We start from the raw sequence: 26,508 nt of genomic DNA, 5'->3' as shown, positions 1-26,508 counted from the left end.
CCCCAACCTCTCCCCAATCTACTCGGTAGCTAATTTTGGATCCAAATGACTTTTGTGCAATACAAATAGATTTCATTATGATCTTATTTAATGACTGACTATAACTTTTGTTTTTGTTTCTTTTTTGGACACTTGTTTTAGGAAAGGCCATTTTGCCCTGAAAGTGAGTGATCAACAGTTCTTCTCTGAACCACAACTGATCAGTGTCCAAGCATTTTCCACACAGGTAATGACAAACTCTAAAGTAGATTTCTTAAGTCAATTTGTTTGGGAAATCACAAGGACTAAGCAAAATTCCTGGCAGTGAGGTTATAAATGCACCAAATTCCTGCTACCTTCATTTTTTTTTTTTTTGAGGAAAAGGATAGAGAGGACAGTTTGTATTCCTGTAGGGTCATACAGACAAAACTAACATTTGAGTCAAAGTCAGAAGACCTGGATTCCTCTCTCTGCCTCTTACTTAAAGACCTCAGGCTAAACCATTCACCTGCCTGAGCCTCAGTTTCCTTATCTGTAAAATAGAGACGATAATACCCACCCTGCCTCTTTCAGAGGGATCTTATGAGTACCAAATGAGATAATGAAAATTTCAGTTCTAGATCAGGCTTTCTACTAACTAGCTATTAGCATTAACTTTCTACTAACTAGCTACTAACTTTCACTAAGTATGCTGAACATAGCTTTGCAGAGCACTGCATCTACTGTTATATACACTGAATAAACTGTTTTTATTTTTACTCTTCTGAACTTGCAAAGAAGCAGGGCATCAGGGACTGTACCATTAGGGGACTCCACATGATGTTAAAGAGTAATTCACATGGTTTTGTGAAGTTCATCTTGTCCAATTCAGAATCTGTTAACCTGTTTTTTTAATAGATGATTTCTTTGTGCCCTTTCAAGACAAGATATAATTGAAAAAATAATAAGAGATTTAGAAATGTAAATAGTATGAAAGGAAAAGTAGATATAAGCGACTTTGGGTGATTATTGGATGGGTACATTTAAAAGCTGATAAACAATACAAAAAAGACTCATTTTAAAGGACTTACTTGTACAAAAATATTTATAGCAGCTCTTTTTGTGGTGGCAAAGAATTGGAAATTGAGGAAATGTCCATCAGTTGGGGAATGGCTGAACAAGTTGTGGTATATGAAGGTAAAGGAATACTGTTCTGATAAGAAATGGTGAGCAGGTGGATTTCAGAAAAACCTCGAAAGACTTACATGAACTGATGCAAAGTGAAATGAGCAGAATCAAGAGGACATTGCACACAGTCATTGTCTGAATGCAGATCAAAGCATACTTTGATATATTTCACTTTGTTTTTTGTGACTTTTCCCTTTGGTTCTTTCACATGACTAATGTGGAAATTTTATATGATTGCACATGTATAAGCTATATCAGATTGCTTGCCATCTTGGAGAGAAGGGATGGGAAGAAGGAAGAAAAAATCTGAAACCCCAAATCCTATGAAAAATGAATGTTGAAAAGTGTGTTTACATGTAATTGGAAAAAAATACCAGTTACCAAAACAAAACCAAAATAAAAACATACAAAACTCATTTAAAAACCAGTAATATTCATAAATATTTAAGTAATTTAGAAAGATTCACATATACGTGTCTGCATGTTTCTTTGTGTGTATGAACAAGAGAGAGACAGAGACAGAGATGGAGAGACAAAGCCAGAGGTAGAAAGAGAGAGATACATTTTAGACAGATACATATATTGCTTCTAGCATGTTTACTATCATACATAAAACTAATATATATTTTTGTACATGTGTGTTTTCTTTTTTTTAAGGTTTTCTCATGTTTATTTATTTATTTTTAGTTTTCAACATTCATTTCCACAAAATTTTGAGTTCCAAATTTTCTCCCTTTCTCTCCCCTCCTTCCACTCCAAAACGCTGTGCATTCTGATTACCCCTTCCCCCAATCTACCTTTCCTTCTATCATACCCCTTCCTTCCCTTCTCTCTTTTCTTGTAGGGCAAGATAGATTTCTATACCCCATAACCTGTATTTCTTATTTCCCAGTTGCATGCAAAAACAATTCTCAACATTCATTCCTAAAACTTTGAGTTCCAACTTCTTTCCCTTCTTCCCTCCCCTCCCATCCCCACTGAGAAGGCAAGCAATTGAATATAGGCTATATATGTGTAGTTTTGCAAAAGACTTCCATAATAGTCATGTTGTGGAGGACTAACTATAATTCCCTCCATCCTATCCTGCCCCCTATTTATTCTTTTCTCTCTTTTGACTTTGCCCCCCCAAAAGTGTTTACTTCTAATTAGTCCCTCCTCCCATTTGTTCTCTTTCCTATCATCCCCCCACCCCACGTATCCCCTTCTCCCCTACTTTCCTGTAGTGTAAAATAGATTTTAATAACAAATTGAGTGTGCATGTTATTCCCTCCTTAAGCCAAATGTGATGAGAATGTCACTTTTCCCTTCTCACCTCCCCCCTTTTTTCTTGCCTCTTTTATGAGAGATAATTTGCCCCATTACATTTTTTCTCTTTCTCCTCCCAATATATTCCTCTCTCACCACTTAATTTTATTTTTTTAGATATCATTCCTTCCTATTCAACTCACCTTGTGCTCTCTGTCTATATATATGTGTGTGTGTGTGTGTGTGTGTGTGTGTGTGTGTGTGTGTGTGTGTGTGTAATCCCTCCAACTACCCAAATACTGAGAAAAAGTTTCAAGAGTTACAAATATTATCTTTCCATGTAGGAATATAAATAGTTCAACTTTAGTAAGTCCCTAATAATTTTTCTTTCCTGTTTACCTTTTCATGCTTCTCTTGATTCTTGTGTTTGAAAGCCATATTTTCTATTCAACTCTGGTTTTTTCATCAAGAATGCTTGAAAGTCCTCTATTTCATTGAATGACAATTTTTCCCTTGACGTATTATACTCAGTTTTGCTGAGTAGGTGATTCTTGATTTTAATCCTAGTTCCTTTGACTTCTGGAATATTCTATTTCAAGCCCTTCAATTCCTTAATGTAGAAACTTCTAGGTCTTGTGTTATCTTGATTGTATTTCCACAATATTTGAACTGTTTCTTTCTGATTGCTTGCAATATTTTCTCCCTGACCTGGAAACTCTGGAATTTGACTACAGTTTTCCTAGGAGTTTCTCTTTTGGGATCTCATTCAGGAGGTGATCAGTGGATTCTTTCAATATTTATTTTGCCCTCTGATTCTAGAATATGAGGGCAGTTTTCCTTGGTAATTTCATGAAAAATGATGTCTAGGTTCTTTTTTGATCATGGCTTTCAGGAAGTCCCATAATTTTTAAATTGTCTCTCCTGGATCTATTTTCTAGGTCAGTTTTTCTAATGAGAGATTTCACATTATCTTCTATTTTTTCATTCTTTCGGTTTTGTTTTGTAATTTTTTGGTTTCTCATAAAGTCCTTCGCTTCCATCTGCTCCATTCTAATTTTTAAAGAACTGTTTTCTTCAATGAGCTTTTGAACCTCCTTTTCCATTTGACTAATTCTGCTTTTGAAAGCATTCTTCTCCTCATTGGCTTTTTGAACCTCTTTTGTCAGTTGCGTTAGCCCATTTTTACAGGCATTATTTTCTTCAGAATTTTTTTGGGTCTCTTTTAGCAAACTGTTGACTCCCTTTTCGTGATTTTCTTGAATTGCTCTCATTCCTCCTCCCAATTTTTCCTCCTCCTCTCTTACTTGATTTTCAAAATCCTTTTTGAACTCACCCATGGCCTGAAACCATTGCATATTTATTTTAGAGGTTTTGGATGCAGAAGCCTTGACTTTGATGCCTTCATCTGATGGTATGTATTGTTCTTCCTCATTCAAAAGGATGGAAGAAAATACCTGTTCACCAAGGAAGTAGTCTTCTATAGTCTTATTTTTTCCCCTTTTTTGGGCATTTTCCTTGCCAGTTACTTGACTTTTGAGTCTGTTTGTCAAGAGGAGGGTATACTTTGGGGATCTGTAAGTTCTCAGTTCCTCCAAGGTGGCACAATCAAGGAGTTAACTCTTCTCCTGGCCTTCACTCTGGTCTGGGAGCAACCACAAGCTCTCTTTTCTGCCCAGGATCTGTGAGTAGAATTCCCTCTCCAAAGCTTCCACAAACTCCAGCAGGTCAGCCAGCACTCCTCCTTACCCCAGGGCCACCTCTCAAGCAGATCAGCTGCACAATTCACCCAGGGGCTTCAGGTTGAGGGCTCCTAAAATGGATGCTGTGCTGCAGCAACCACTGCTGCCCTGAAACCAGTGGGACTAGATTGAGTTCCCTTCTCTCGCAGGTGAAAGAGCTTTCTCACTGACCTTTGAAACTGTCTTTGGCATTTGTGGGTTGAGGGATCTGGGAACCACTGCTGCTGCTGGGGATTCTACCCCTGAGGCCTGCTCTGGTCTTGTCCCTGTGCTCAGCTCTGAGCCCTGTGTGATAGACCTTTCTTGTTGGTCTTCCAGGCTTTCTTGGGCTGGAAATCTCATTCACTCTGTCATTTTGTGGCTTCTGCTACTCTAGAATTTCTTTAGAGTCATTTTTTACAGGTATTTTATGGATTGGGGGGGGTGGAGCTTCTACAGGTCCATCCTTCTACTCCTCCATCTTGGCTCTGCCCCCCTGTTAACCTGTTTTCTGAATATTTTGATAACTCTATGTCAGTATGATTAGTTTCCTTTTTAGTTTGGTATGCCTTATTATGCATTAAAAATAACAAGCCCCAGCCACACCTCCTTATTCTGTATAATTCTATGTTTTCCTATTATTCTTCTATAGAACATTAGCCATCATGGTAGAATACTTGCTTTACATCTTTTACATTTCCTAAAATGTGCAGCAGTCAGGTTGTCTCTTGGTCATCCCTCAGTCTTGCTAAATGACTATCCTTTTCCATATAGGATATCCCGTATATCTATATTAATCTATATATTTATACATAGGTTATCTAGTATAACGACAGTGTTGTATAACGGAGAGGAAGCTGGCCTTTCACTTGGGAAGATTTGGGTTCTAGTCTTGTCTCTGACACATCCTGGTCATGTGACCATCAGCAAGTCCCTTGAGCTCTTAATGCTACCAAGTAACTCTAAGAAGACTATAAATTGCAGACTAGGTGCTGGTAAGCATGATTTACTGGAGTTGTCTCTCTGGGACTTTGTAGAATGACTACAAACAAATATAAGAGACCACTTCTTTTTGGACCAGATCTGTGATTTCATTAACATAGGAAAGGGTCAGCTAACTATGAGGGCCAGGCCACCTGGTTTGTAGGAACTGGAGCTGAGTGTTTTTTACATTTTAAAAACTTGTATGATAAAATGCTATTTAAAAATGTAAAAATCATTCTTTGCTCACAGGTTGGATTTGCCCTCTGGCCCTGGTTTGATGAGTTCTGGGATAGGGCAATGGTATGCATAAAAGACAAGACAATGACAGAAGACCGGTACTGGTGGATGTAATAAAGCTCAGAGTAATGGCATTGTCTTCTCATAGTTCACCGCTGACAAGCTGCATTTATATGTCTGACATAAATATTTGTGGTAGAAGTTTGATTCATTGAGCCTCATGTACCTGAAGGGTCATCACATGAACACAAAATGAAGAAAGACAGGCCTGGGAATGATAACTGTGAATGTTAAGAGAAGGTCTGTGTAGACTCCAGAATGACCAGTGCTCAGAGACAGAATTAGCCCATGCCAGGGATGACTCAGGGATCAAACCCTAATTAATTGATTGCAAGTTAATTTCATTTGAACTCGATTCCATAAATATTTTGAGCCAAGTAATGCCTTTTGGGTCAAGATAAAGTTTTTCTTGTGTCTATAATTAAAACATAACATAGCTTTCATATAAACATGAGCCCAAAGGGTCTCATTCACTGGTTGCCTATGTTTGTTTCCCCTCTTTCTCTGTTTTTAACAAAATAATTTTCACAAAGTAAGCCAAAGGATTAGGATTAGTACTGGCAAAAAAACTTTCTGACCTGAGTTGAAGCCTAAAGTGTTTTTAAAATATGAAGCTGGTGTTGCCAGAAACTTAAGTATCCATTGGTGAGAATGCTTTAAGTATGTGACATTTTATAAAGATGGGATTTGGGGGATGGGAGGTTGTTGAGTTAATGATTTTTAATGCTTCCAGTTTTTGATTTCTTCTCTCCCTGGCAGGCTTCTGAGTTTCTCTGAGACATCATCAAGTAAATCAATTTGGCCATTTCTACTTTTAATATCTTAATACGGGCAAAGACCTCTGCTGTCCACATCACAGTCTGCTGGGGTCATTCCCGTGCATACACTCACAGCTTTGGACTTTGCCAACTGGTCTTTTGGGAGATGGATAATCCCCTAGCTTCACATCACATGGCCCTGGTAATGCTGCGTCAATCAGACAGCACTAATACCACTTTAATGTAGAGTGTATTTTGTAGAGGACATGGTGGTAGGGTGGCGAGAATTCATGTGATTTCTAAGAAAGAGATTTGGATGAGAGAAAGTAGGTTATTAAGAAACTTATACATTTCTCTTGCAAAGGATACCAATGTTTTCCTTAGCTCTCAGCCTTGGCTTTTGAATGAGATTTAGCTCTTTAAGTCATCTTGAAAGAATACTTGTGATCATGTTTACAATATGTTAAGAACATGAGTTAACCCTGAAGAAAACATACTTTGTATAGTATACTGTATGCTATGTGAATTCACCTGGCCTGGCACGTGATGGCCTATTGCCTTCTTCCTACCCTGTTCAGATTATCCTATTTATTCAGAGAACTTTATGGCCCATTGCCTTCTTCCTGCCCTAGGGCATGATCTTGTCAAGTTTCTTAACTTAGAAGGTAGAACCCTATTCAGATTGATGGTGATTATATTTTAGAGAATTTGAAGGAAAATCCAGAGAGTTAGTTGTATGGAGGGTAGGTATGTTACTGCTGAGTCCACTTGCGAGAGGTAGACACTGAATTGGGGTAGGAACCATGGTATAAGGGAAAGATCACTGGTTTTGGAGTCAGAAGACATGGTTCAGATCCTACCATTGATGCATACTACCAATATGATCTTGGGCCCATTCTCTAATCATCCTGGGCTTTAGTTTCCTCAACTCTAAAATGAAAGGATTGGACTATAATAGCAGTGATAACATTAATAATAATATTAATTAATTAATGATAACCATTTACACAGTGTTTTAAGGTTTGCAAAGTACTTTACAGATTTTGTCTTGTAACAACCATGGGAGACAGATGCTTCTATTATCCCCCACCCACTTTTTTTTAATTGATAAGGAAATTCAAATAGACAAAGGGAAATAAAGTGTCTGTGGCTCGATTTGAACTCAGGTCTTCCTGACACCACTCTATCCACTGTAGCTACCAGATTAGATGGCTTCTAGGATCCCTTCTAGCTCTCAATCTATGGTTCCTAGGAAATAATCGCCACCCTCCCGTTATTCCTTCCACTGCCCCTCTCTCCTCCCTGCCCAATTCCCCATCATCCACACATACACATACAGCTGTATTGGCACTTTGCATTTCTTTATCACAACCGGGGTTCAGTGAGATTGACTGCTCCTAAAATGTGCTGAGTTTCATTTAAGCTACCCTCTAGGTTGTTTCCCAAGGGGGTATAACTGAATCCAGTATAAAAGGAGAATTAAAGGTTCAGAATGATGTAATCATGGGTTGTTTTTTTTTTGTGGCAATGTGGGTAATTATTTCACAGATGAAAGACTTTCCCCCACTTACCACAGATTTGCCTCATGGGTTAGTAGATGTTGCGGACATCCTGACAGATGATGAATGATTAGTAGAGTAACATTTTACCTACTCTAAGGACAGCTCTCTGGGATATATTTGAAAAAAAGAAAGAAAACAAAAATGACTTCTGAGAAGAAGACATTAAGTTAATGCACTAGTCCACATCCACGTGACTGAGGAAGGATGTTTCTTCTCGAATGTCCTGTTCAAGGTGAAGCGAGGCAAGCCCCTGGTTCCCTCTCAGACCGTTTTTACTCTTACTTAACACAAAATTCTAACAAGCCGTTCTCTGATTTCCCAATCTATAGCAGATGAGTGACAGCCACAAATTATAAAGGGGAAGAAAGGCTCCTACAAGTAGAACCACTTATAGAAACAAGAGAGGAGATGGAAAAATGATAAAAATCATGTTCAAGGACTCAAAAAATCACTAATGTCATTTAGCATGGGATCAAACACACCTCTCAGTAGGTCTCAGGAGGTACCTGTATTACCAAATATGAAATATTTTGGGTTCATTGTAGTGATCCAACCCTAAGACAATAAGAAAATGTTGAAATTCTAAAAATATATTCTAAACAAGAAGACAGGAGATAGATCATACATTTTAAAAAGATTCCCATTCTGAATGGTTATTTTTATTTTTTTTCCATGTAGTTCAAAGGGCATTGTGATAGACTTGCAGGTTTGTTGTTAAGATACACATTATCAGGTTGGCCAAGAAGTGATAAGTGTTTTAGGTCACCCGCAACTCTCTAGGACCATCGGCTAAGTTATAGAAGAATTATAATCTACATCAGTGGCCCCATGACAATGAAGTGGCAGAGGTAGTTGTGGTCAGGTATGGGATGGGTTCAATGACCCCTCCCATTATAATTCCCTTCCAATTAGTGGGTTCTGTGATTCTCACCGAAATATGGATCCTTGAAGTATTTGTAAAGTTTAAGGGATCAAATCCTCAGCTGTGTGGAAAGCTGAGCTGTCTAGTACAACTTTTACCCTAGGGAGCTGAGGAGTGAGGTTTTCCTTTTAGGAGATAATTACTTGCATTAAAGCACTCATCATAATTCAGTAAGCCTCATCCCATTTCTTCCTTTCTCACGTTCTTAGTCTTGCTCACCACAGTTAACGTTTCGTAAGTATCCACTGCTGTGGAGAGAACCCTGTAATAGATATTGTGGGAGGTACGTTACAAAGAGGACATTAGCACTGCCCTTGAGTACTAATAATCTAAACCCATGAATTTTGGGATGACTTCAGTCATTAAGCCTAAAAATCATATTTTTTTAAAGGGTAAAATATCGCAAGTCAGTTTTTGCTATTGTCCCCAAAAGGCTCTTTCAATCAATGAGTCAACAAATGTTAAGCACCTACTATGTGTCAAGAACTGTACCAAATACTGGGGATACAAGAAGATGCAAAGATAGTCCCTGCCTTCAAGAAACTTACAGGTTAATGGGGGAGACAACTTACAAATAACTATATACGAAGCAAATTGGATACAGGATAAATGGAAAATAATAAAAGAGAAAAGTGCTAGAATTAAAAGAGATTAGAGAAGACTTCTTGTAGAAGGTGGGATTTTTCTTGGGCCTTAAAGGAAGCCAGGGAAGGTCAGCAGTTGAAGCAAGGGAGGGAGAGTGTTCTATGGATGAGGAACAACCAGAGAAAATTCCTGGAGGCTAGAGATGGAGTGTCTTGTACATGGAACAGCCAAATGGTCAGTGGTACTGGATCAAAGAGTACATATTGAGGAGGGAGGTGTAAGAAGACTGGAAAAATAGGAGGGAGTCAGGTTATGAAGGGCTTTGAATGCCAACAGGAACATTTTGTATTTGCTCCTGGAAGTAATAGGGAGCCATTGAAAAATTATTGAGTATGGTGGTGGAGTGACGATCCATTACTGAAGCTTTAGTGGACGTGTCCTCTCCAAGCATGGTCCTGGGCTGGGGAAGAAGATGCTTGGAAATATGGACTTTAAATGCTGGGATTTTTCTCTTCCATTAATACTCATGATTTTATTGGTTTCAATTCAGAATTCTTGGAGTAAATGATGTTGAATGACCAAATGGGATCTCCTTACTCCCAAAGGCCACTATTCCAAACTTGCCATTTCTTCCATCATTTGCTAGAACTCCTAATACCATTGGCCCAGAACCCTACTTAACACGGTTATTGTTTCATTCTGATAGGACTTGCACTCATAGAATTTTCTGGAAGTGTATTAATGCTATTGTCCACAGTTATTGTTCAGATTGTCAGTGCTACTTATCAATACTTCAGGCATGTAGAAATAGATAAACACAGGTCTTTCACATGCCCTTGAGCACCTCCTTCTCCATGAAGGCTGCTCCAGTTGCCCCAGTTTTTGTGCTGTCTTCCTCCTACCTTGTAGACAGACATGTGAGAGACCCCGTGGCATGGTTGGTAGAAAACTGGTTTCAGAGGAAGAAGAACGGGTCAAGCTCTGCCTCTGGCCACGTCGGTTGGGTTGATCCTGCCTATCCCTCCAGTGCCCTCAGGCAGCTCTCTAAGAATGTAATTTACCGAGCAGATACTAGTTAATATTGAAGACAAGCTTTCCTCATGGGGAATTTCTTGCAGCAATGGAGTCCTAGTTCCAGTCCTGTCCCCACACTCCAAAAAACACAAATGTGTGTATGTCACTTAGGATGATGCAAGAGGAGCAAGTAAATGGTGCAGTGGATAGAGTACTGGACCTGGAGTCAGGAAGACCTGAGTTCAAACTGGCCTCAGATACTTATTTGCCATGTTACCCTGGGCAAGTCACTTAATCCTGTTTGTCTCAGTTTACCCATTTATAAAATGAGCTGGAAGGAAGTAGCAAGTCACTCCAGTATCTTTGTCAAGAAAACCCTAAATGAGGTCACAAAGAGTCAGACACAACTGAAAAGCGGCTGTATAGCAACTAAATTGTAATGTAAGACCCGCAAAGCCTACAGCTGCTCTGCGTTTGTACTTTTGTCTCTGCTATTAATACTGTAGGTTCAGATGGGACTGACCCAGAAAATCCTTTCAGGTCTATTCTTCTTCTTCTCAGGAGACCTTTTCTGGACCTATGGGACTTAGGAATCACCTCGAATAGAATCTGGAGGAAGCTTGAAAGTGTGAAGTCCAACTTGTTTGGACACATTCTGGCTAGGAGAAGGGGACTTTTCAGTGGATCTGGGGTCTGTCATAAACTTCCAAGGAGATGCTGGAATTGAGAATGAAAAGTTCCTCAACTTCTGGAGACCACAGGATCCTGGATGACCCCTTGATATCTAGAACATAAATTTGACCTATCTAGGGGAATCTCTGAGTCTCCAAGGTAGAGATGAGAGGTTGCTGGAAATACTATGAGCACAGCCATTGGAATATGGTTTAGTCTCCTCTTTCACTTGAGACTTTTCTGGGGAATGTGGTTTGGCAGCTTGGGATATATTTGGTGTTTACCTTCATGACTCTTGACCCCATTGTGTTCTTCTCTTGACATTTAGCCCCTTTTAAATCAACTGAGTAAATCATTTCTCTTTGCTCTGCAGGCCCCTTATCTGCTGAGGAACGACGTTCTTCGCATCAGCACAGGGGAGAGCGCTGCCATCACCACCCAGCTACTGGACATCCGAGATGATGATAATCCCCAGGATGTGGTCGTGGAGGTGGTGAATGCCCCTCATTACGGCCGGCTCCTCCAGCCACTGCGTGATCCGAGTGTCCCTGTTCATCAGTTCCAGCTAGATGACCTGGCCAGAGGCTTTCTCTACTACACACATGATGGCTCAGCCAGTCCTTCTGATGCCATTCTCCTGCAGGCCAGTGATGGGTACTTCTTTCAGAATATACTGTTCCAAGTACAGATCGTGCCAAAAGTAAGCATCCATCTCTTTGTCCTTTAAGCTAGAATGCTGGTGTTGATAATGTGTTCTCTTATGTTCTGGTCAATGTGAACAGCAGAAATATTTTATTATGTCCTTATTGTGTGCCCAGCAAAGAAGTGTAGTGCACGGTCCCATTTCTTAATAGCATCACTGCCTATTTCAAGAGAAAGGACATAGCTACAAAGCAGAGAACACTACAAGAACATAATAGAATTCTCACATGTGTGGTACAGATTGCAAATGCTGTGGGAATTCAGGAAAGAAAATAGTTCCAATGAGGAGGTAGGACAATGGTTAGGATTTGAATAGGTGGAGGAGGAAAGGGAGGGTATTTAAGTTTGTGAGAGGGGTATCAGCAAAGGTAACTGGAGTTTGGTATCATTGGGGACCATCCACTCATTAAGGAGAAAAGGGAGAAATCCCATCCCCGTGAATATCCCATCAAAGGTCAATTTGAATGCTATGGAGATAGTGACAGAGCAGGTCGATGAGCAACTCTATTGAAAGTTTCTGCTTTTTTGGGGGGGACATCTTCCCCTGTTGGACTGGGTGAGTGCCAGACTTCCATAGGTAGCCCTGGGTGATTTGTAAGAAAGAACCAAAATCATTTTAGCTAGATTTTTAGGAAGGTCGAATTGCATTTAAGTCTTCAGGCATGTGGTGTTAAGAGCAAATAGAAGGAACCACAGAAGTTGCATTGACTTCAGAGAAGGATGGAATGATGTGAATGGCCTAAGATAGCATCTGTGGGATTCCTCAGAGTCGCAGAACCCGAGCTTGTAAGAGAATTTTGTGATCAGGTAGTCCAAAGCAGAGCTACCCAAGGGAATCTTGGCTATAACACATTTGACAGATAGTTGTCCAACCGCTGCTTGAACAACTTCAACGTGGGGGGAACCTCACCACCTCTGAAGGTAGCACACTCCACTTTGGGATGACTCCATGTGTTCCTGGCATGAGACCTAACCTTGCCATTGGGTAACTTCCACCCATTTTGCCTGATTCTACACTTTCGGGCTAAACTAAATTGAATCCTTCCTCCATACACTAGTCTTTCACATACTTGAAGATGACTACTATGGCCCCCTCTTAAGTCTTCTCCTCTCCAGCCTAAATATGCCCAGTTTCTTCAACCATTCCTTTCATGACATGGACTCAAGGACCGTTCATCATCCTTTCTGCTGTCCTCTGGACACTCTTCAGCTTGTCCCTGTTCTTCCTAAACCATGGCACTCAGAACTGAGTACAATGCTGCACATGAGGACTGTCACTTTCCTGTTCCCAGAAGCCATGCATCTCTCAGCACCACCCAGATCCCACTGACTTTTTTTTGGCCACCATTTTTAAAGGGTAGTGCTGACTGAAGGGACAAGGCTAAACCAGACAACCTTTCACGACCCATTTCTGCTATCATCGTCATCACCATTGCATATTACTGAATCCGTAGGAAGCATCTAAGAAATGTTTGTTGATTGATAGGAAAGAGCCCATGGGACTTGGGTATGAATCCCAGTTTTAATATTGTGACCTTGGACAAGCCATTTAAAGTCCTTGGACCTCAGTTTCTCTTTTATAAAGTGTATGTGATTGCTGTGCTTCCCTTTCTGCTGTATATCTATGATTCTATAGAACTTATCTATAATTATTTAATTATGAATCTAAAAGAAAGCCTGTTACTTTTTCATGATGAGTCTTAGGTTTCCTCTCAATGCATTAGTCTTTTTAAAAAAATTGTTTCATTGATGATGAAATAAAAGAAAAGAAATATAAATAAAAAGAAAAGAAAAACAAAAGATACCATTACCTCCCTAGTTAGAAAGAATTACTAAGTAAAGCAAGCTGGCATAAAGACCATATGTAACAGCATATGACATTTCCAGCTAAATCCATCCTACCCAAGAAACTTTCCTTGTACTAAATTCCCAAAATGAGCTAATACAATAGCCCCTGCTCCACTCCAGTGGCAATTGCTGTCATCAGACACTTAGTAGCCGTGTGACTCTGGGCAAGTCACTTCACCCTGTTTGCCTCAGTTTCCTCATCTGTCAAATGAGCTGGAGAAGGAAATGGTAAACTGCTCCAGTATCTTTACCAAGAAAACCCAAAACAGAGTCATGAAGAATTGGACAAGACTGAAAAATGACTCTACAACAAGTTCACTGTCGCCTTCAGCATCCGTCAGCTCACCTCTTCTCTTCCAAGACCAGCAGACATTTAGCTAATATGTTTTGATTCCTTGATTGATTAGAATCAATCAATAGCCTTGGAGTCAGGAAGACTTGGATTGAGGTGTCTTGGACACCTACCGCCCACATAGCTTGATTCACATCACTAAACTGCTCAGAGCTCCAGACAGCACTGAAATTCTATATTGTGGAAAAGTTACTGCTCTTCATTAGTACAGGGGGTAGGTTCAAAAAAGATTCTAAAGCACTAATAATTAGAGAACTGTGAATGAAAACAAACCAGACACCTCTGGGTTTTGGGGGGATGTGTTTGTACATTTGTTCTTGTTATGCCTTTAAGGTAAATGTCCCCCCGTGAAAAGGAATCCAGTTATTGAATGGTTTAATGGGACTGGAGGCCACTTCTCCAGGTGCTCCCTACCCTGATGAAATCCCAGGGCCAGTTCACCCCACCCCTTCGATAATTGGCTCAACCATTTCTCCTTTGGCAGAGGGGCACATATTATTTTTTCAGTTTTTTCTTTTTTGTCTGGTTCCACATTTTTTCTTTGAAAGGTTTTATGTATGGGTATGCTGTAGCTGGTAATAAACTCCTTGGATTATAGGTTCAGTCAGTGAGAGAGTATAAACAGGTGAGTAGTTTTATTTGCATCATTCCAATTTACTTTCCAGTATGTATGAACCAGTTCATAGCAGTGTCTGTCTGTGTCTCCCTTCCCACAGGCTCCCTGATCATCAATTTTCCCATCTTCTGGAATTTTGTTTAGCTTGATGGCAGTATGGAAGTCACCACACTGGCACCTGTTGCTGGAAAGCCAGGTGTTCCATTTCCATAGTTCCCCTTGCCCCTTACCCCAGGGATATCTTCCTAGTGCCCTTAGAGGCTTGGGAAGGACTTTTGGATCTGCCATTGGCCAAGCTGCACTGACCATGTTCTAGTTTAGACGCCCAACACTTCAGTTCCATTTAAACACTATTTAACTACCATGTAACAGTCAGATTAACTTCTAAAGAGGGATATTTGCTTCAAAGGTATAATACAAGCAAATATACAAACATTTCCCTTCATCACCTGAGGGGCCGTTATCTTTCCTTGTTCATAACCCCTCAGTCTCTGGGTTCTATTAATTTACATTTCTCTGATTATTAAAGCTTCTGAAACTCCCCCCTACCCCATGGTTATTGGTAGTTTATCCTCAAAATACTTAACATCCTTCCTTTCCTTCTTCTTTCCTTCCTCACTATTCCCCTTTTCTACTCCACATGAATTTTTTTCTAAAAACCATTTCTTGACTTTGTTTTTATCAGCTATGGAGTTGTCAAATTAATTTCAGTGCAACAAGGATTTGTTTTCTTAATTGTTTAATATTTTCTCCTCTTTATTGTAAAAATAATTATAAAAATTTGTTTTTGTTTTCAAATTTTGAGTCCCAAATTCTCTTTCCCTCCCTAACTCCCCTTATTGAGAAGACAATTGGATATAGGTTATATATGCGCGGTCATGCAAAACATATTTCCATCCACAAGGATTTGTTAAAAGTCAATACGCAACCAGGCATCTTGTGAAGACCTGGGAATAGGAACCTAATAATGAAATAGTCTTTGCCCTCAAGGAGTTTCGATTTCTCGCAAGAGAAACAACATGTACACCACATGTCAATGCAGCATATAGACAAGAGGGGGAAGACAGGGCAGGCATCTTGTATGAGAGATATTATTGACATCACAACAGGATGCTTTTGCCTTACACACTTTGTAATTTACTGATCTGGGCTTTATTAGATTTTCCATTTATATGAAAGAAGTAGGCTAAGAGGGGATATGCCTTTCCCGATTGTTTTAGCTTTGCAATGAAGCTGTTTTTCATTTTTGGTTTTATTACGTGTGGCTATATAAGTATTGTAGCTTTAGAAAATTGCTTCTACTCTGGTTTCAAAAAAAAGCAACTTTTTGGTGGTGGCTATCAAAAATATTGGGGCCAAATTGCTTCACTTTCTCCCAGTTCCTTCATCTTCAATCCTGGTTAGAAAAGAAGAAGGCACGCTCTTGATTTTATCTGCCCATTTGAAATGGGATATAAAATGTGAAGTTCATAACTTATGGGTATATCAGGAATAAAAGATCATTCAGTTATCCAGGCAGGAACAGGGGAAGGGAACTCATTTTGGGATCCAGAGAAACATCATTAGAAAAGCTAAGTCAGGCATAAGTTAGGAGCTGGGAAACCAAGTTCCATCCTGAAGAGGATATTTCTGGTTTCTATTTGATGAAACTGGATGGAAACTAAAGGATTACCTCTTGCTTGGGGTTAGTTAAAGATTTCCTGACCTAGATGCTGCAGAGAGGTCTCTTTCCCATTCCCTCAAGATAGAAAACAAGGATTTATTTTTTTAGTTATTTAATATTTCCTCCTGTTTATATGTAAAAATAATTATAAAAATTGATTCTTTTTCAAATTTTGAGATAGGAAAAAAAATTCATTAAGTTGGCACTTTTTACTCCTCAGTAAATACCTATTAACTCATCCCTGGTAAGCAGGAAGACATGTTGAGATGCTGAAGACATTTTAGAAGTCCCTAATCATTATCCCCCCAAAAGATCATTTATATCTTGCTAGAGAGGATAATGAAGCTAGAAAGTTGAACTTAGGGTGGTTTATTAGTTTCTTAATCTCTTGTTTCTCATTATTTTAAAAAATCTTTGGCTAGTCCTGAAAGTGTCAGTGGTAGCATCATATGGACAATAACACGAGGAGATAGAGTTGGCAGATTCCCAGCCTCTCCTTCATTCTTATTATCACCTTCTTGCAATAGCCCTGGGAGAAGAATTGCAGAGATTGATTTCTGAAGGAGACTGTCTAGACCCAGAGAAGGAAATTTCTTCTCTTGGTTCCCATCCAGAGGTTGTTAGGAAATATTTTAGCATAACCCCAGCCTGCAGAGCTTTCTTACCCAGTGTTCTAATCTCTGCACATAGAGCTTGTTACAGTGCACTCCTGAATAATTGGATGTGGTATGTCTCCATGTTTAAGGGTAGTTCTGGGATTTCAGCTGAGTTGGCTGTCCCAGGAAAAAAAATGGTATTTTCATCTATAAGGGAAGGGCTATGGATGAGTAGTGCAGGTGGAAAATGAAGGAACTATAGCTCCTGAGAAGTAAGTTTGGAATTATCCCTAGAAGATCCTTCTTCCTGTAGTGCTGAGTTCCATTGGTCAATGGCCAATGAACTATTCACCCTTTTAGAAGTAGAGTGGTATTTCTCACCTGGCTGACACCCCTCTTGGTGTCTTCCTACCCCAGTGGTCAGTATTCATTAAGTCCAAAGGAACCCAGAAGTATTATTTTATCCATACGGTGAGCCTGGGAGGTAAGTACTAAAACTATCCCCATTTTACAGATGAGGGAACTGAGCCAGGGAGTGGTTAAATGACTTGCCCAGGGTCACCCAGCTAGTAGTATCTGAGAAAATAGGGAAGTACTCATACTCAGACCCCTTTAGAGGATTCACAATTTGGGTTAATTTCTAGAGTAAATAATCAAAGAATTTTGGGCCAAAGAGTTCTTTTTCCATTGAACTTCTACAGTTGAAAGACTGCAGTCTAGCCTTTCCAACCCTCCTGAGGAAGCAAAGCAGAACTGTTGTTGCTCCTTCACATCTGGATTATTTCCTGGGGGTCCTGCCTACAGCAAAAGGGCACAGGAACCCTCCCTCCACTGAGTGTCATAATTCCCCAGCCCGGACTCACCCAGGCAGATCCTTGAGCTCAGTGACAAAGATGAGACAGAGACGTGGTGATATGGATCAGAGCTTAACTGTGGCTGTCACAATTAGTTAGCTTACCAGGGCCTGCCTGGAGGAATCCCACAGAACAGACCCCTCCTGTTAGGATCCCTCACAAGTTGTTATTTGGCTTAGGGAGGAACAACCCACTGTCTCTGGAGACAACTCTTTGGATAGTTCTAATTATAAAGGGGTAAAAAACCTTCCTTTAATTAAATCTAAATTGTCTTCTTTATAACTTTCCTCCTCCTGCTTTCTGGGGCAGCGGGTGACATAGTGGATAGATCTGAATTCAAAGGTGACCTCTGACACTAGCTGTGTGACCCTGGGCAAGGCACTGAAACTGCCTCAGTTTCCTCATCTGTAAAGTAGGCACAGTATTGTTATTTGTGAGCATAGCATGCAAAATGCTCTGCAAACCTTAGAGCACTGTATAAATGCCAGCTATTAGTATCAATCTCTTTATCTTTTGGCAGTGTTTTAGATCCTTGATGACAGCTATGCTATCCCTCTTAAGTCTTCTCATTCAGGCTGAGTATCTTTCATTCACTGCCTTGGATGTAAGGATTGCCTGTATTCTTAGGGAGAAGGAAATCTGGCTGTTCTCTTGTCTGAACAAGCATCGAAAAGCACTGCCCACCCTTTTTATCCAGGTGGAAGATGATGCAAAGCTTTCCTTTGCCTAATAGATGAATTCTTTTAGAGTCCCCAGAGGAAAGTCATTTGTTTACTTGAGTTCCCAATGGATCTATACTCAGAAGGGGAGCAGAGTTGGAAGTACAGACAGGTTGCCTGGAGCATTTCCACTTCTTCGACCCAGGAGTGTACTGTAAATGTTTAACAACCAGCTCTCTGAAAATGAGTGTATGACTACATTATAAACGTTTGCTCCATCATTTTCTCAAGTCTAGTCAATCAACAAAACCATAAATCATACTCTGATTTTCTAGCATTTGCTGATTTCCGAGGTATAAACTTAACAATCTGATCAAACTGAACATTTAATAATTGGCTTTCATACCTTCGTACAAATTGGCTCAAGCACTCCCTTGCTTGGACCTCTTGTTTCTTGCAGATGTGTTCATGCAGTAGGGTTTGCTTCTATGGCTAACGTCACCTTGAGCTGCTAGTTTTGAACCTTTTCTGGTCTTCAGTTGTCTTCTTGAACACAGGGCCCACTGACCTTAGTAGCCTTACCTTTCTCTTTGGGGTGATCTGACTTATCTTTGGGTCGTTGTTTATTTCTCTCAATGTGATACCATATTTCCTTCCCTTATAGACATTTAGATAATTGATCCCAGCATTTAGGTTTACCAATGCGTATTGGATATTAATACTAACTAATTAATACTAATCCTATTCTGATGATGATAATAATGTAATGGTATTATATAGTAACAATATAATAAAATTATATGATACTAATATAGTAATGATAATACTTGAAATTTATTTAGTTTTCTTCTATACTTTTTCTTCATTTGTCTCGTTCACCAAAAAAAGGAGAGAGGAGGAGTGCCAAGGGATTAAGTGGTTTGTTCAGTACGTCCTGTGGCCTTTGACCTCCTCTTTGAATAGTTTTCTGTGGGTCCTATGCTACAAGTTGCTGAAGTTATTATAGATGAGAAGGTCCAGTGAGCAAAGAAGACAATCTCCTGCAGTTGTTGATTTCAAGTAGACATGTAGCCAACCTTGGAGGGTTAGTCATTCTTGGGTTTTGTTTTGAGTAGCCATCTGTGAATATGGGACACAGGTCTATCTACAGTAAGCAATTCTGTTTGCTTAGGGTTGTTCGATGGACAGTGTATGGCTGGAGACTTTGGTATGATGGTAGAGGGCTTTCAGCCTAATTTCCTTTGAGTGACTGTCCAAACCATTGCTGATGACACTCAGTAGATATTTTCAGCTGTCATTGTAAGCAGGAAAGGACAGGGATTGGATGAACATGGAACTTGTACCTTGTAACCATCCTCATCAGAACAGAGACTTTCGAGCAGGGAACTGGTTACCAGTATGATACCCATCTTGGAACCAAAGGGAAGGTTATTCCATGTATCTGTCAGCCCTAGCCCTCTTCCCTTCCAAACTCCAAATCCACATTCACAAAAATGTTGTTTTTAATCTTGTTCTGGATGCAAACATTGTGAATATCACCCTGAAGACTTTTGTTGGAACATTTCTGAAAAATAGGCTTCCAATTGGCTACCAATCATATACAACTGAGGTATGGGGCAGTGGAAACAAAATAAATCCTCAAGATTAAGGAGTAATAAAGAGTGCTTTGCTGAATAGGTTTGATTAATTGGATGGATTACTAAGTAAAAACAATTCTGGAGATATTTCTCTAAAATTATTTAGTATCTGTCAAGGATTAGGATGTGTCCAGAGAGAAGCTAGTTCTTTTTTGGTAAGGGCCAGCTCTACTCTCAAGTCAAATCCTTTGTTTTAGTAAATGAATGTTATTCTAGAAATCTTGCCTCCTTCCCGTGTTTTTCTCTGGCAATAATCTGATAATCTTTACTGACCCCTCTCTTGGTTTTATTTTGAGTTGATTATTTGCTACTCTTGGATAGCTTTGATGTTGAAAAACCAATAAGTTCCATGTCATCGACTGGATGGAAAATTCCTGGGTTGCTGCGAGTATTTCCTGGCTATTTGGTCCTGGCTTTGTGCAGCTGGTTTCCTTGATTCTGTTAAATTATACCACTCCCACTGGTTTTCCTAGGGGATGCTATTTTGCCGTGATCTGATGGTTGGTACTGATAAGTCAAAGTATGAGCAGGCTTTTTATGTAACAGTATTTTAATGGCACAAAATACTCCATGCTTCATCTGTTGGCTTGCTAGTGCTAAGCTTGGCCAACCTAGCAGGAATGCCCTCCCGCAACATCTGCCTCCTGTATCCTCATAGCATACTTCTATTTATTAGTTCTTTCTCTGAATACACACAGAATCTGTCTTCATCTGTCCTTTATAATTATTTATAATTGTCAAAATGATTTAATCAGTCTAAGTTGTTTGGGTGTTTTTGTTTTGGCCAGAAACTCTGAGAGTTTTCCTTTCCTAGATCTCTTTATTATTTTTATTTTTAAAGAAGCTCTTCTGTGCTTCATTTTTTATGATGCCTTAATCACTGAATAGGCATTTCTTGAGTTAAAATGAGACCTGGGAAAGACCTTAGCTTAAGAAGGTTAAGGTCTCCCATTGCATCCTGGGCTAGCTCCAGTCTTCCTGACCTGTATCTCTCCATTGGACCCAGACGGCTCCAGAGGTGAAAGTGAGGCTGGTGACTTTGTACAGCCCTGCCTCACTTAAATCCAATTCACTTGCAAGTCATGGCGTGACCTCCCTGATGCCATGGTCCTCTTTGAAAACAAAGGACAAACAGCAGACAAGAACCACAACAACACTCACACACACACATGCACACATATATATGTTTGTGTGTAACTGGAACCACCTTTATGGTGGAGGTGGAAGGGAGAAAAAAGGAAAAAATAGTTACATCATAACTTTATTATATATTTAAAATGAATAGCAAGTTGTACATAGTGGATGTGCAGTTTCATGTACATTTTTTATCTTATTTTACTATGTTATCAAAATGCTTGTTTTGTTTAAATTCAGTGAAATAAAATTTTTTTAAAAGGGCATAACAATACAGTGTCCTATGACTCCCCCATTCCGGTGGCTTTCAGACCACAACTTGCCTCAGTTTCCTTGTCTATAAAATGAGGGAATTGGACTCATTGGCCTCTAAGGTCTCTTCTAGCTGTAGATCTAGGATTCTGTTAAAAAGCTACGTTCTCAAGATGAAGACGCTTTCACCCCTGAAACCTCCTTCTCTGATCAATTGATTCCTCTTCAGCACCTCCATTCAGGGAAGTCCCCACATTGCCATGTTCACTAATATTCTAGTTCACCTTCTGACTGTCTAGGCTACTTTTGTTCTCCCTCCTTGCTCCATCCCCTCAACACTACCCTGATTTAAGCATCCCTTTGATGGGTGGGCTTTACCTGTTAGAATGTAAGCTGCTTGGGGGTCAGGACTGTCTTTCTGCTTGTATTTTTATCTACATGATGTTCAACACACAGTAGGTGTTTGGCACACAGTAGATACTGAATAAGTGTCTTCTTTAGTCTAGTCTGATAGCAGTCACCATTTAAAAAAATGTCATGTTAAGGACATTTGATAATAATTTAAACAGTGGTAAATCTAAACTCATTTAAGATTGGTTTGCTAAGGTGCAACCCTGACCTTTTATGAAATTATGTTGTTACATTTTATTATTCTGTAATCGACAAATCTTAACTAGCACGAATATTTTCACATGGAAAGAACTAAAAAAAAAAAAAAAGGATTGTACATGAAACCATGCACTTCTATTACTAACAGACTTCCTTTTTTCATAAAGCAAATAATGAATTCATCTTGTTAGTTTTAAAGCTTTCCAGCTTTGCCACAACCCTACAAACCTCATTTTTTCCTCTACTTTGAATTTTTAAAAAATGCTTCACTGACTTTCTTATTTTGATACATGACTTGGACAAAGATTAGATATTATGCTTATCAAAACCTGGGACTAGTCTAGCAGAAATTAGATCAAGACCGAGATCTCATACCTTAGTAAGATCCAAAATGAGATTGGTAACTTAGGTATAAAAGGTCATGTCATTAAGAAAAAAATAAATTAGAACATGGAAGGAGATCTTATTCACAACTATAGATATTGGTAGGGAAAGAATTCTTGATCAAATAATCATAGGGAAAGTCACAGAAGAATTAATGGGCAATTTTGATTAAGTAAAATTGAAAAGCTTCTGCAAAATAAAATCAATTCCATTAGAATTAGAAGGAAAGGGGGCAGCTAAGTAGTACAGTGGATAGAGCACTGGCCATGGAGTCAGAAGGACCTGAGTTCAAATCGGTCCTCAGACACTTACTATCTGTGTGACCTTGGGCAAGTCAATTAACTCTCAATTGCCTCTCCCCGCCCAAAATAAGACTGGAAGGGAAATAGTTAACTTGGGGAGAGGAGCTTTGTTAACAAGTTTCTCTAAGAAAACTCTGATACCTAAGATACATGGGGAATTGATTCAGATCTATAAGCCTAAGACCTATCCTCCCATTAGATAACGGTATTTTATTGATTCTTTGATCTTCATAGTAGTTGTATGGTTGGGTCAAAGGGTATAAATAGACAATACTTTTTTAAAAAAGAAAATTTTAAAACTTGTTTTTAGCATTCTTTTCTTTTTAAATTTTGAGTTCCAAATTCTTTTCCCCACTTCCTTACTTCTCCACTTGCAATATGATATCAATTATACATGTGAAATCATGCAAAGCATATATCCATATTAGCCATGTTTCCAAAAAAATCAAAAACGGTGAGAAAATAATACTTCAGTTTGCAATCAGAGTGCCTCTGTTCTGTCTCTTGAGGTGGATAGCATTTTTTCAGTCATGAGTCCTTTGGAATCAAAGTAGCCAAGTCTTCCACCTCAGTGTCACAAACTTCTCATGTGCACCACTAAAGTTTTCTTAGGCTGGAAAAAAATGTCTCACCATCTTGATTCCACCCCTTATAAACAGGAAATTCATAAAGGGCAAAATCCAAACTATCAGGAGTCATATTAAAAATGACCAAAATTAGTCCTAATAAGAGAATACGAATCAAAGTAATTGTGAGGTTCTGCCTCATGCACATTACATAGGAGATGATGAGAAAATGAAAATAGCAATTTGTGTAAGGAATATGGGAAGACAGGCATACTAACATATTGTTGGTGAGCTAGAATTGGGTCCAGTGTTGCAGAAAGCAATTTGGAATTATCTCCCCAATTCACTGATTGGTAGCTACCCAACACTACCACTGCCAAGCATATGGTATAAAGAGATCCCAGAAAAAGTAAAAAACTCTACTTGTTCAATAATATTTCTAGCTGAACTTTTTGTTGCATCAAAGTGTTGGAATTATCATTTGGGGAAAAAGTGAATCAGTTCTGCCTTTTTATTGAGAAAAAGAGGCCATTAGATGTGAATTTCATCTTCTTCCGTTTTCTTCATCTTCAAATCCCTCCACATTTTCTTCACTATATCCTTTTCCTCACTCTGACAAAATGGTTGCACCTCTCCATGGCAAGGCCAGCCCCTCTACAAGTACACTGGATGCCATCTTTTCCTGTCTTCTCCATCAGATAGCATCCTCAGTTATCCCCTCCTCTCTCAAATCATCAACCTATCCCTACATCGAGTTTCCTTCTCCCTTATCTTTAAGCATGTCCAAGTCTTCCTCATCCTTTAAAAAAAACCAAGCAGCTATACTCTGTATGTGTACCTAAACATATGTTATGTAAATTCAGGGATTTGGCTGAATTTTATATGTACATACATATATATGTGTGTATATATATATATATGGTTTTATATATACATATGTATATATACATACACTCATACATGTGTATGTGTGTGTCTGTATGCACATGCATGAGAGAGACAGAACAGCAGAGACAGAGAGACAGAGGGAGAAGATTGGAGAGCGAATTATGGAGAGAGAAGGAGGGAGGGGGAAAGAGGGATAATGGAGAGAGAGAGAGAGAATGTATATATATATAGATAGATAGATAGATAGATAGATATAGATATATATAGATTTAGCTATATATGTACACACACACACACACACACACACACACACACACACACTGACCAATAGTGCATCTGTGGGTGAACATCTTATAATCAGTATAGCTTAGGCTGCTGCAAGTATTAGAATGGATGATGCTAAATCAGGAAGTTACGACCAAGGATACTGTATTTTGGAAGATCCAGGAATTCACAGCCCCTTTTACACCATTGTAGTGGATACTTTATCAATATGCTGACATGTCTTTTAATGCTTTCATATATAAGATGGTATAGTTATTTGGAAAATATGAAATTCCTCTGGATTTTTTCTCACTATATTAATCAGTGTGAAACAAGCGTAGATATCTCTTCTCCCTGGTTCTCTTCCCAGCTCTCCCGTACTAGAATTCCACCCCTTGCCTGATTTGGGTAATGCCAACAGTCATAATGGACTTCTGGGAAAGGGCCAAAGAACAAATATGGAGTGATTATAAAGTAGTGTCTGGTCTCTTTTTATATGGGCATCCCCTTGTGAATGCTCTGGGCTTTATTTTAACTATCAGTGTACCCGAAAGTAGTGATAATAATATAGATAAAAGTCCTTCCTGAAATAAAAACCTCCTTTAAAATTAGATTTAGTGGGGCTTTTTAAATATATAAAAACAAGTTGAAAGCCAGAGTACTAATAATTTCACTAACTCCATGGCTGAAAAATGTAAAATAGTCTATGTTAAATCATACTTTTCTCAAATTTTTACCTTCAGTAGATTATAAGCTTTTCATGTTTCAGTTTTTTATCTCAGCATCCAGCTTGGTACCTTGTCTAATTTTCTCTCTTAGAATCAAACACTGGGTTCATGGAATTGTAATTTTAGAACTTGGAGGGCCCTAAGGAGACCTAATAAGACTCTCACTGTGTACAGCTGAAGAAACTATAATAAAAATACTTACTTAGTTGAATTCAGTTGACTTATAAAACATGAATTTTTTTGTTCTGCAAAATTAAAAGGAGAGGTTGCCTGTGACTTCGAGTTTGTGGGTCTTCTCATTCTTGACGAATGTCTTTGACAAGATAGTGTTGGCATCTTCTTGACATATGGCCCCAAGGGTGACTTCTTAGTTCCCTCTAGACTTAACACTCCTTTTTCTTTTTCATAGATTGAAGGAGACCTTCGGCTACTGGCCAACTCCCTGGTGTGGGTCCCAGAAGGAGGAATGCTGCCAATCACCAACAGGATCTTACGGGCTGAAGTGCTTGGTGCCAGTGACTCTGAAATCATCTACACGATTTCTCAAGATGGCCCAAGATTTGGTAACTTTGTTTTCTTTTTTTCCTTTGAGATAATAAGAATAGTCTACCATGATTCCTTCAGGACATTAATGTTACTATGGTATTAATGACACTAAAATCAGTACTACTAATAAATAGCTAACATTAATATAGCACCTACTATGTGCTAGGCACCGTGTTAAGCATTTTACAAATATCTCATTTGATCCTCACAGTTACTCTGTGAAGTAGGTGTTACCATTACCCCCATTTTACAGTTCAGGAAACTGAGGCAAACAGTGGTGAAGTGACTTTCCCAAAGTTAGACAGCTAGTAAGTGGCTGAATCTGGATAGGAACTCAAGTCTTTCTGATTCCAGACCCAATGTGTGATCTAATGTGTCACCTAGCTTCTTCTGACAACCATGACAAGGATTCTCTTGATATATGTATATGTATATATGTATATATATGTATGTGTGCATGCATGTATGCATGTATGTATATATACTTCATGGCTTCCAGAGCTCTTTTTTTGTACCATACCTACATTATTTCTCACAATAACCCTTTGAGGGAGGCAGGACAGACATTTTTATCTCCGTTTTACAGATGAGGAAACTGAGGATCACAAATTAAGTTGCTTTTCCGAGACCTCATTGCAGATAACTAGTAAGAGATGGTATTAGACATGAGATTTTCTCAGATACATTTTAGTTTCTTTTACGTACAATAGCAATGCTTTTACTGGCTTTGGGTTTATTGATTATATCTGTTTACATTAAAAATAAGTCAAAAGGGTTAATTGTTTATTTCTTTATAAAACGATTTTTTTTATTTGGCAGGACAGAGAGAGACAGAGATAGACAAAAAGAGAGACAAAATATAGAGATTCAAAGAGACACAGAGAGACAGACAGAGATAGAGGTGCTAGCTCCAGATTAATGCCGATAATGACTCCTACAAATAATTACATTATTAAGCTTTGAACTGCATGTTTCGTTGGGCTGGAACCAATGACCAAATTTTAC

The 26,508-nt window shown here is 39.0% G+C and overlaps 1 protein-coding gene across 3 annotated transcripts in view; it reads left to right on the top strand.

Annotated features, from left to right (window-relative positions):
• The window catches only part of FRAS1 (Fraser extracellular matrix complex subunit 1), a 469,972-nt gene that overhangs the window by 292,709 nt on the left and 150,755 nt on the right, over nt 1–26,508 (top strand). For all 3 annotated transcript variants that reach the window (XM_072623600.1, XM_072623599.1, XM_072623598.1), the window contains 3 exons: nt 142–226; nt 11,277–11,603; nt 25,367–25,520. In XM_072623600.1, the coding sequence (XP_072479701.1) occupies nt 142–226; nt 11,277–11,603; nt 25,367–25,520 (566 nt within the window). The remainder of the gene's footprint in view (nt 1–141; nt 227–11,276; nt 11,604–25,366; nt 25,521–26,508) is intronic.

This window comes from Notamacropus eugenii, chromosome 7, assembly GCF_028372415.1.
Source record: "Notamacropus eugenii isolate mMacEug1 chromosome 7, mMacEug1.pri_v2, whole genome shotgun sequence".
In the NCBI taxonomy this organism is placed as follows: domain Eukaryota; kingdom Metazoa; phylum Chordata; class Mammalia; order Diprotodontia; family Macropodidae; genus Notamacropus; species Notamacropus eugenii.
This window is presented reverse-complemented; position numbering and strand designations above follow the sequence as displayed.